The sequence below is a fragment of the Crinia signifera genome, chromosome 5, assembly GCF_055691185.1.
Source record: "Crinia signifera chromosome 5, ASM5569118v1, whole genome shotgun sequence".
Classification (NCBI taxonomy): domain Eukaryota; kingdom Metazoa; phylum Chordata; class Amphibia; order Anura; family Myobatrachidae; genus Crinia; species Crinia signifera.
Genome location: NC_139221.1, coordinates 219,727,754 through 219,739,701, shown reverse-complemented (window position 1 = coordinate 219,739,701; position 11,948 = coordinate 219,727,754). Strand labels below are relative to the sequence as shown.

At 38.4% G+C, this 11,948-nt stretch overlaps 1 protein-coding gene across 1 annotated transcript in view; it reads right to left on the bottom strand.

Moving 5' to 3' along the window:
* Positions 1-417: 417 nt before the first annotated feature.
* CNTNAP2 (contactin associated protein 2) overlaps positions 418-11,948 on the bottom strand; it is a 1,678,538-nt gene continuing 1,667,007 nt past the window's right edge. Inside the window, exons 23-24 of the mRNA XM_083188543.1 lie at positions 3,536-3,610; positions 418-1,646 (exon numbers count right to left, since the gene is read on the bottom strand). Of these exons, the coding sequence (XP_083044669.1) occupies positions 1,447-1,646; positions 3,536-3,610 (275 nt within the window). The 3' untranslated portion in view covers positions 418-1,446. The remainder of the gene's footprint in view (positions 1,647-3,535; positions 3,611-11,948) is intronic.

The window sequence follows — 11,948 nt, the reverse complement described above, 5'->3', positions numbered from 1 at the left end:
TTAGTGCTCTTGATTAATAAGTCAGCTACCCAAAATGATTTAAAACTGCTGTAGTCTGTTTGTGCACAGGTCTAACTATATAAAGATATATAAAGATAAAAGACTTACACATTTTTTTTTTTTTTTCAATTGACCCTCTTTTTATGTACAATTCATTTATAATATTTATATCCACCTTGCATATATCACTGGGAATAAACCTAAACTCCCTTCTGCTTTATTATCCCAAAGGTGAAAAGAAGAAGCGTATCATACATATTATTGCATCTAGATAAATGTGTGTATACATTCTAAGGAACACTGACAAAAGGTTGTGTGTATATATATATATATATACATATATATATATATATATATATATATATATATATATATATAAAATGCGTGTGTATTGTGCATTCAAATATGCATCAAATATATATTTCCAACATCTCCATTTTTTTTATCATTAATATTTTTCCTACATTCTTCAGTTTAATAAAAACAATGACGCACAAAATAGCTGCTTGTGTACTGGGGATAATAAAAGTGCCTCATTCTGTTCTGTCAGGAACTGTCCACGTAGTCTAGGAAACAAGACTTAGACTAGGCCTAGTACATTACCACATCCATGTGTAGAGACAAAGAAATGCGCAAGCCATTGTATCAGAAAAAGGTGCAATATATTTAAGTATAATTTTCTTTTGCAATGTATACCATTCAACTTGTTCTTTTTATGCCAAGATTCCCTTTAGATTTCCGCATATAGGGTTAGGCAACGTGTGTCTCTCGAGTGGCCGGTATGGCAGCATACCAAGAACACCGGTTGCCTATCCCTAAACCTGTCACAGTATAGCAACAAATAATGGCAAATACATTCTTTATTGGCATGATAATCCTCCACCCTTAACCATTCTGAATTCCTGCATTGCTTATGCATGCAATGAAAAGTATTTTGTTATATAAAGGAGAAAGGAAGAAGATGAACTTTAGGACAAGTACTTGTGTGTGTGTTGGATTAAATATAAACACTTTCACAGGTTTATATGTAACCAGCTGCGTAGATATGTCAGATTCTTTACGTTAATATTCTCAGGGCTTATAAAACTTTATAAAACTGGCTCCGCCTCTTGATTTAGTATTTAGATTGCCTCTAAACACACACACACAAAATACAGATATTACTGACAAATCCAAACCAATGCTGAAACTCTAAAAGCTGACATTTTGTTTTTCTTTAGGGAAATACAGAAGGCGCAAACCCCAACTGTAACGTAAACAAAAAAAAGTACTTTCAAATGCCTTTATCAAAGTTTATGATTTGTAATTTTGTTGGTGTATTGTGTGGTCCTATGGGGACCTCTGGCTGTGCTGATCTTGCGAGTAGAAGTCAGAAGCTCAGAACTGGGGAGTCACAGTCCTTCCCAACACACGCAAACCACTCACTGGCTATCAAATTGATTGCTCTTAGATAAGCCATTCTTTTTTGCTTTCGTCAATGGTCTCAGTGAAGTTGGGGTCGTTGTTTATGATGGCTGCGTCAGCATTGTCAGCAGATTCAGCTCCCTTGGCTTCATTTGTGTGGTAGGTTCCTTTGTGGCGGAACATGTAGCGTATCAAAAACACCAGAGTGCAGAGTATAGTGAAGATCACCACTGCAATGATTCCTGCAGGAAAATAAGCATAATATATAGTTATTGTTAAAATGACGACACTATGTTTCTGAACATATTATATAACAGACTACCTGTTATTAGACGATCCTCAGTTGACAAATTGGCAAATAAGTTTTTATTTTTTAAATAAGTGATATAAATATATATGCTGAGCAATGCCATCAGCTACTGTAAATGTGACTATATTTTGGCAATTCTTCATCGTTTTCTATATTGTAAGCTCATTATTAGATCAGTACAGTAAGAACTGACATAAGAATCTACATTGAAATAATAAAGATATTTGTTAATATGGGAAGCAGTCAGCATCTTTGGCAAAATAATGCACTATGGCAGTGGTTCCCAAACTTTTTTGAATCACAGCACCATACCTCCCAACTTTGGAGATATGGAGAGTGGGACTCCAGATGCCAGTAAGGGGGCATGGCCATTCTGAAAGAGGCATGGTTATTTTATTATTTTGAAGTTCCCCATCCTAATAAAAAGTGCAGACTTGTATGGGATAGTCAATAATTTGTTATTGTAAAAAGGCATACATTTCTGTGATATTTATACAGTACATTATGTACAACTGTTAGGAAATGTATTCTTTAAAAGTTCACAGGAAAAGTCATACATACATGAAGGCATAAAGTGAACAAGGGGTATTTTTGCTTATAAAGGTTAATGCAGGAAGACATCTTATATTTGCAGTACTTTCAAATTCCAGGTGGTGTCACTGTTGCTATAGTCAGCAAAAAATATGTTAATTCCTAACCTACAGTAATGTGGCTCATTTTTACTTTAAAATAAACTGATGGCCAGGAATTGTATATTATTTCTGTATTTTCTCCTAGACTGTTTTTCAACAATATAACGCAAATAGTAAATGGTATTGAAAAATTATTTGGATGGTCAGCTCTTACCTTGAAATAAAAAAATACTAATTTCTAATAATAAAACTCATACCCACTGTTTTTTTCTCTCTCAACAAGAGTACATTGATTCATAATGCCATAATGTAATAATGGCTCAATTAGATTATAAAGTCTTTGTGTTAGTATTACTTTATCACACTTAGAATTGTTTTTGTTCTTACATCTCTACAAATACTTATATTAATTCCCTGTTTCATAATAATAATAATAATAATAATAATAATAATAATAATAATAATATCTATATAAGCACTACATTTTTAGTTGTGCTGAAAAAATCAACTACACACAAAAGCTAAAATAATTTAAATATATAGTTTTCACTGTGGTGAACCCCTGCTGCATGCTACTGCTCTTGATCTCAATATTTTGGTGATTTTTCATCCTGCAAATTCCTTTAATCTCATTCGATTTGAGGACCAATCTTTGTTTTCCCCGTTACTGTCGGTTGCAATATTTGCCCCTGATGAAGTCATGACATGACGAAACGCGTTGGGCTCTCTGTTTCGACCGAATTGATCATCTGAACTGAGTTGTACTTACTTATGACTGTTCACCATTTGTGTATTTATGATACCCTGACATGGGTTTTTATTTCTGTACATTTTTATTAAATGTTAATGTAAATTTAAAGTGATTGATTCATTATCCAGTAGCGCCCTCTGAAACTCATCTACTTTTCAATTTCTATTATTTGGGTCTTGCCGAACAGAGGACCCTTCAGAGGTGCTGCTCATACATTGTAAGCGCAGGAAGGGGATCCCCCCCATTTGTTATATATATATAGATCTATATATCTTTCTATAGATATATCTTTCTATAGATCTATATTTCTATAGATCTATTTTCTATATACATACACACACACACACACACACACACACACACACACACACACTATATACCATTGCTTCAATAAATGCATGTATGCACAAAAAGACTTTCCAAGAGTACTTATCATACCTCCAATAATTGCGGAATTCCGATTCACCCCATCTTTCATGGCTTGTCCTTCATTGTTTGGGAAATTAGCAGTTTCTGGTAGGAACAAAAAGACGATGGGCATAAATACTGGGAAAAACAACTGAAAGATGGTGGCAACTATCAAAGGTAAAATACACAATCGGTCAATTTAGGCAAATATTAAGTTTATAGCATAGGCTCCTAACATACAGTATACCAAAAAATCTGGCAGCAGTATGAAAAATATAGTTCAACAGAATGGTGGCACACATTGTATAGTGTGAAACAAATATACCTGTACCAGTATATAAAGAAGAAATGTATACCAAAAAAAAGGTCTTAGTTCAGTTTATATATTTTTGACTCCTGTAGGATAATAAGAAGCTAAGCAAATCACAAAAAGTAGAAAGAAAAGCATAAAACCCCACTATACACGCAAAGCATAGTTGAAAACACAAAGCTGTACATTTGAACCTTTGATCTATTTATTAAATGCTTTCTATCAATAATATTAATGAGGAAATGTCTATGTATGCATGAATAACTCATCTTTTTCATACCAGAATATTTAAGACAAGGGGTGGTGGGTAGATCTTTTTAGTTTCATCAGATCTCTCTTTCTTTGTTTGCATGCATGACCTACTGTATGATTGGCTAAAGAATAGATTTTGGCATTAGGTGTAAAAATTTGCTTATCAGAGCAGCTGCCTCAGAAGCAATACATTGATACATTGCTGCAAAACCACATCTCTTATATAAACAAAAGCAGTGATAAGAGATGATAGTTATTGCCAGTTTAACTAAATATGCCCCTATATGTATTAAATGAATTAACAGTTGAAGAACCAGGTGTCACAAACTCATCCATTTAAACTAGACTGTATTCCTATTCCATTCGAATGATTAAAGATTAACTAATCTGCTGTAGGATAACCAAGGCTCTCTTTGTATGTATGATTCTCTCTATCACTCTATCACCTAAATCCGATCAATTGTCTGGATGAAGAAGAATAAGAACTTTAGAACCCCTCAATTTCTGTCTTAGAGGAACTGATAGGCTACAAACCTGTGTGATATTAGCAGTCCATATATAAACTCCTTAACAATGCTGCCAGTCTCAAGATTGCAATTCTGCCATTGATTTTTTCAAAGCACAGAATACAGATCTAAAGTCTCCTCAAAGTATAAAGGTGCTTTGAAAAGGATTATTTATTTACCTGTAGTAGCATACAACACGCCAATTTCAAAGCCACAGACAAGGGATGATTAAAACACTCAAGGGACAGTGTAACTTTGGTATCTAAGTAACTCAACACCTAAAACATTCATACAAGGTAGTCAGGTGTACCGGTAAACACCAGGTTCCATACAGCACAGATACTGTAACATTATGAAGTTAATCTAAACATCCATTTTCAATGCTGTGCAAGGTCATTGACTGAAAAATGATTTAAGAAAAAGAAACAATATTATGGAAATCTTATTTTTTTTAATCTATATGAAGTGAATACATTCCAGCAAGTCTATTTTGAGAGCATCAAATATTTTAAAGGCAAAATCAGGTTGATTTTGTCTTTTGAATGATTGCCGCTTTAAAAATATAAGGTAAAACTCACGGAAATGCAGCTTGCTGGCTAGTATATACTGTACAGTATGCCCGGTGGCATTTCTGGATGTCTCACTAGTGGGCTGTTGTGATGTGTAAAGCATTTGCCTTTATACAATTTATAGATGCTCTTAATGACAATTTATTTCGCTAAGGGCATTCTGATGGGAGAAAGCCAAAACAAATGTATTTGCTTGAATATAGAAATAGAATGGCCTCAAATATAATGTGGCCCAAAGCAGGGGCGGCCAAACTGGTCCATGATATTTACCAATGATCCACATTTTGCAAATCAACTAGATGCTGCACAGCTGTAGTTATTACTAACTGTCACATGATCAAACCTGCTGCTTCATTCCTACTATACATCCACAGGTGGCCTGAAAAACTTGAACTATTGGTAGATCTTGAGGACAGGCTTGGCCACCCCTGGCCTAAAGCATTACAAAAGTGTCAACTGTCAGAAGCCTTTCAAAGAAGTGAGAAAGCCATATAGTGAATGCGAATTGATGACGTGTCGTAGCAATTCAGTGATGCAGAAGCGGCATTGGCACACCAAAAAGGCAGCTGTGGTGCAGCAACAATAAGTGATGCTATATCTGTATCCACAGATATATTGGCCGTCAGCTGTGCTGCAAAGCTGATGCTATACTGTATGTCTGTGAACAACGTCTTTCTTTGGGGGGCAGGTATAGGGTGGAAGCAGAGGAACACCCAGCATTTTATGGTCACGACCATAGACCCTGTGAATGCATGCGTGTTGAAGCCTGCGTGGGGCAAGTGGCTGATGTCACATGACGTCAATGCCCCGAATTCGCCGTTAAGCGTACGCTTGAAAATTCAGTCCAGGCTGACTTTTCTTTATGAACAGTGGAAAAATCATTTGATGACCAAATTATTTTTTGGGTGTGAGTCCGCACGCGAGCGTATGTGTATGCAAACACATCCGTTCATTGCAAACGCATCCTGTTCGCTAGGCAGAGAATATATGCTGCATAGCGAACAGGTGTGAATCAGGCACAAAATACTAAAACCTGTAAGTAAGAAAAAAAAGTAGATATATAATGTAACATATAATATATATATATATATATATATATATATATATATATATATACTGGTGATCTTTTCTAAACCACAATTTTAGGAAAGTATTTGTATTACATTTAGGCCAATACAGTAATTAACTCTTCATTGACAATGAGATGTAGACTATCCAGTGACATAGTGTACTCAGTTCAATGACAATAGACAATGATAAAACAACTAGGAGGTAGAGAAGGTACTGGATAGGGAGGCCAATCCCGGGACATTTTTGCAATCCTGGAATTCGAGTTTGAAAAACTCTCTATTTTGGGATTGTCCTCAGGACACCACATCATGCTTAGAAACGGTGGGAAGCAGTTCTTAAGCTTATGGGCACAGCTGAAGGGGTGAGCAGCTTTACCCCTGACATCATGCCACACAGTTACATAGCCTAGTTGTGGGGCAGTACCTGAGCCAAATGCTGCCGGCGCTCTGCACTTTCCGTCCAGAAACAAGGCAAATGCGCATTTTGATCCCGAAATCCCAGGATTGGAGGCTGCAAACCCGGGGAATAAAATCTCGTAAATATTTCCCCTAATCCTAGGATCCTACTGATACTGATCCAAGGATTGGCATCCTTTATGGGCTAAATCAACCCCACTGATGAGAAACCTCTTGTAAGAATAGTGCTATTATATACTAACTATGAAATGCCGTGATCTTTGCATATTGCAACTTAGTTGTCCTTAATTTAGACTCTTGGGGGGATTTACTAAAATGGGTATTCTATTTCACATGGGATGTTGTTATGGGCAATAAATTCTTCAAATCAAATTATCAGAAGAACCAAACCAGGTGCATGCGTTCATTAACTCCAGATTTAACGAGAGCCATCAGCACCCTTGTATTAATTTATAGCTACAGAAAGAAATAGGGCAGGTGCAAGAGGATTCTTTGCATGATTTTAGACAAAAGTATTGGCATACCCAACATGTCTAGGCAACCTCGTCATCCCTAACATTAAGGAGGTCAATGTTGAAAAATTCTCCATTGTGTAGAAAGGTTGTACGCTCAGCATTAGCATTTTATGTGTCAATTGACTTCATTTTAAAATCAAGATGTATTTACACTGTTCAGTCAAGCGGTTTTGTTATATTTGCTATATTGTTTGTTATATTTATCTCCCACTTTTTTAACCTTCTCAGCATCACTGAAACCTTGCTCTCCTCCTCTGACACTACCTCCCCTGCTGCCCTCTCTTATGGAGGCCTCTCCTACACACACTCGGTCAGACCTGATGGCCAGGGTGGAGGAGTGGGCATTCTCCTTTCCCCCAAATTTATGTGTTTGTTGAACAGTCAAGATTTAACAAGTGAAAAGAGACTGTGAAAGATGCGCTAAAGAGTAACAATGAGCTCAGAGCGTTGGTGTTTATGAATTCTATTTTGTTTCTCAGACTCTGAGAAAAGTTAATTAAATGTAGGCCTGAATCAAAATACTAAAATGCATGAAGAATATATATACAATCGTATTTAATGATATTGACTGTATTGATGAGCATCCATGGCAATACAACTGATTTGGAAATGATCGGCATTTGAGCATGACTTGATTTCTGGAAAGGCTATATAGTTCCATGCTTATGGTGGAACAGTTGCAAGGGTGACCAGTTGGCGCTTGTTTCATTATTTTAACACATTTTAGTGTGTTGCTGAACATAGGCTTGTCATCAACAAAATAAGTACTTCCTTCCTCTATACCAGTGTTTTTCAACCACTGTGCCGTGGCTCACTAGTGTGCCTTGAGCTGTTCTCAAGTGTGCCCCCAGATCTAGAGATGCCCAAACCAGTTTACAGCCACCACCAGCTCAACTGTTATTTAGTGGTCTTTTCAGTTAAATTTTTGTTACCTCTGGGGACCAGTGTGATTGTTTTTTTATATGGGGGCCATTAGATTTTTTTTTTTTTTCTGTGGAGGGCCAATGTGTTTTGCCCTGTGGGGATCTCATGGTAGGCCTTGTCAATTTTAAAATCTTATTTAGTGTGCCTCAAGGTAAAAAGGTTGAAAATCACTGCTCTATACCAATGGGATATGGTGAAGAGAATACTGCAGCACTTTCTTTCACCAAAAACCAATGAGATGTGGTAGTGAGAGGCTTGCAGTACTTATTTTCTATATACCGATGAGATGTGTTGGAGATAGGACTGCAGTACATCCTTCTTCCATACCAATGGGATGTGGTGGAGAGAGGACAGCAGTACTTCCTTTATTTTTACCAATATAATGAGGTGTAATGAGAACTGCAGTACTTCCTTCCTCTATACCAATGGGGCATGGTGGAGAGAGGACAGTAGTACTTCCTTCATTTTTAGCAATGGGATGTGTTGGAATGAGAACTGCAGCACTTCCTTCCTTTATACCAGTGGAACGTGGTGGATAGAGGACAGTTGGAAGGAGAACTGCAGTACTTCCTTTTTAGCAATGGGATGTGGTGGAGAGAGGACTGCAGTACCTCCTTCCTTTATACCAATGAGACATGATGGAGAGAGGACAGCATTGCTTCCTTAATTTTTAGCAATGGGATGAAAACTGCAATACTTCCTTCCTCTATACCAAATGGATGTGGTGGAGAGGACTGCAGTACTTCTTTCCTCGGTACCAATGGAGTGTGGTAAGAAGAGGACAGTAGTACTTCCTTCCCTTTTTCCAATGGTATGTGGTAGAATGAGGACTTCAGTAATTCCTTCCTCTCTACCAATGGCATGTGGTGGAGAGAGGACAACAGTACTTCCTTCCTCTATACCAGGGGTGGGGAACATTCGGCCCTCCAGCTGTTGTTGAATTACACATCCCAGCATGCCCTGCAACAGTTTTAGTATGGCCAAATAGAAAAACTGTACCAGGGCATGCTGGGATGTGCAGTTCAACAACAGCTGGAGGGCCGAAGGTTCCCCATCCCTGCTCTATACCAAAAGGATGTTGTTGAGAGGACAGCAATCTATCAGCAATTATTTTACTGGTTCATGCATACATAAAAATATAACAATTTTCCAATCAAGATTGATGAAGATCTGGACATATGAATTAATAACTTGTTTTGATAAAGTTGCTCTGCTGTCAGCATTGTAAAGCTTTAAACATACAGTATGTTACTGCAGGCGATGGAAAAATATATTTTTAGTCCTTGATATAGAGGTGCCAGGACTCAAAGTTAAGTATCACTGACTGTAGTAGACTACCTCACCCAATATAGAGAACATCACATTGACTTCCATATAATACATAGATATAATACAGATACAGATATTTTTGATCACCCTACAATATGATTCTTTCATCAACAATTAACCCATCCTCAAAACTGTTATCTCTTTCAGCATGATCATAACAAATGTACATTAATATTGTTAAGCACTTTACAATCATTACTTTCATCATCTCATTATTTAGCTCCAACATCACAAAATAATTCCATGGGCTAAATGTAATAGCCAGAAGTGCAATGGCTTGTGACGGGCCTTAGTTTTCAAGTTGCAATCATTGAGAAAGAAAACCTTTTGCCTTCTAAATGACTGCCACTTTAAAATATAACCATTCTCAGACAAACTCCTGCACTCTCTGATTCTTACATTCTATTACATTTAACCCATATCTGTACCTTAACTGGCTAATTATTTACCCCACTCTTAATAAAAACCTTTTCATCATAAGTTATCTCCAATAAAGCATTAATGACTTTTTCTTCGTATCACCAGCCATGAACTATACCTAATACCTGTTCCTTAATAATTTAGCTGCTCCTCTTTTTGAATCTACCTTCAGGAAGCAGACAGACAGGCAGCTCATGCTGAGGCTGTGAGGAGGTGAAGGGGTTAATGAGAAGAGAGGAATGGGCCTCCCGCTGTTCAAGTGGATGGTATAATAGGGTTGGGATCATTTGGTCTACAGTGTGATGGTCGACAGTCATTAGGTCGACACCATTAGGTCGACATGAGAAAAGTTCGACATGGGTCTAGGTCGACATGGTTCTAGGTAAGTGATTTTCAACCTTTTTACCTAGCGGCACACTAAATAAGATTTTAAAATTGCCAAGGCACACCATGAGATCCCCACAGGGCAAAACAGAATGCCCCCACAGGAAAAAAACAAACCTATTGGCCCCCATATAAAAAACACTGGTCCCCACAGGTAACAAAAATAAAATACCTTGGCCCTTTACATGAAAAGAAGAGACCAGTACATAACAGTTGGACTGGTGGTGGTGGCTGTAAACTGGTTTGGGCATCTCTAGATCTGGGGGCACACTTGAGAACAGCTCAAGGCACACTAGTTGAAAAACACTGTTCTAGGTCGAAAGGGCATTAGATCTACAGGTCGTTAGTTCGACAGGTCATTAGTCGACAATGTCTAGGTCGATAGTCAAAAGGTCGACATGGGGTTTTTCACAGTTTTTTACCTGAATGTCAACACAGTCGACATGGACACAGTTTAAAGTGCACCCCATCCCCTTGCATTGCTCACTGTGCTCGCTATGCGTCGGGCATGCTCGGAACACTATTTTATTCTCCTACCACGCCCTAGTGGATGGTAGGGCATGAAATACCGCCTGTCGGCACATGTCGGCTCAAAAAAAAGTGAAAACCCCCATGTCGACCTAGACACTGTCAAACTAATGACCTGTCGAACTAATGACCTTTCGACCTAGAACCATGTCGACCTAGAACCATGTCGACCATTTACCATGTCGACCTAATGGTGTCAACCTAATGAGTATCTACCATCATGCTGTAGACCAAATGACCGCATCCCAGTATAATACTATTCAGCTGACTGCCCTCCCTCCCTGTAAACCCCACTCCTCAGATGTACTTTCAAGTGAAATACTTACTCCCACTTGGGATCTTGTTTCCAGTTTCCTCACTGTTGCCGCACTCTTCTTTTTCCAAGGGCATGTACCATGTCTAACACCTCCATGCCCCCTCATGCCTCCCAAGTTTTGTACCTGGTATTGACTGTTGGAGAAGCACTGGGCCACCACAAGGCCTCTCCAAACTGTCCTGGTCCAGGTAATCAGTACTCTACCACCCTCTAGTGTAGTGGTTCCAACGTGAGCTACGTGTACCCCTGGGGCTTTGCTGCAGATCGGTTGGGGGTATTTGAAAATTATATTGCTAGAAGAAGAGGAAAAAGTATCCTGATGGCAGAAAAACTATCCCATTGCCGTGGAGATAAAGCACATCCCGCCACTTCTGGTTCCGTATGCAGGGTCTCCTCGTGCTTTTGCCATACCAGCACTCCACTGGAAGCTTCCCGTGCTGCCCTCAGACGTCAACATTCATTTGCCTCGCGCTGACATGGGTAGAAGTGTGATGAACCGGGATGAACAAGCCAGTAACCCTTGTACCTTGCACTCTGGGAAGCTGATCCTCTCTTCCTTCTCTTTTCGTCTTCTTGGAAGTAGAGCAAGAATCACGCCAAGGAAACGGTTCAAGGGTGTTTATTTGTGATAAAGTGAGATACCTGAGGTCAGGTAGCAGACAGGGCTACCTATTGCACGTATTACACGGAAAGGGGTGAACCTTCACAGAATACCGTAAATACAATATGCTAAAATAAGGCTCGTCTGAACGTATGAACACGCACTTCTTCTACAACAGAATCTAATCAATCAAGTATAAACAATGAAGCAGTTCAGCGGTAGACCATAATGACTATAATGACTATCTCCTTTCTGGCACAGCTGGATCACCAAAAAGTATTGAGACCAACCAAGGGGCCGTC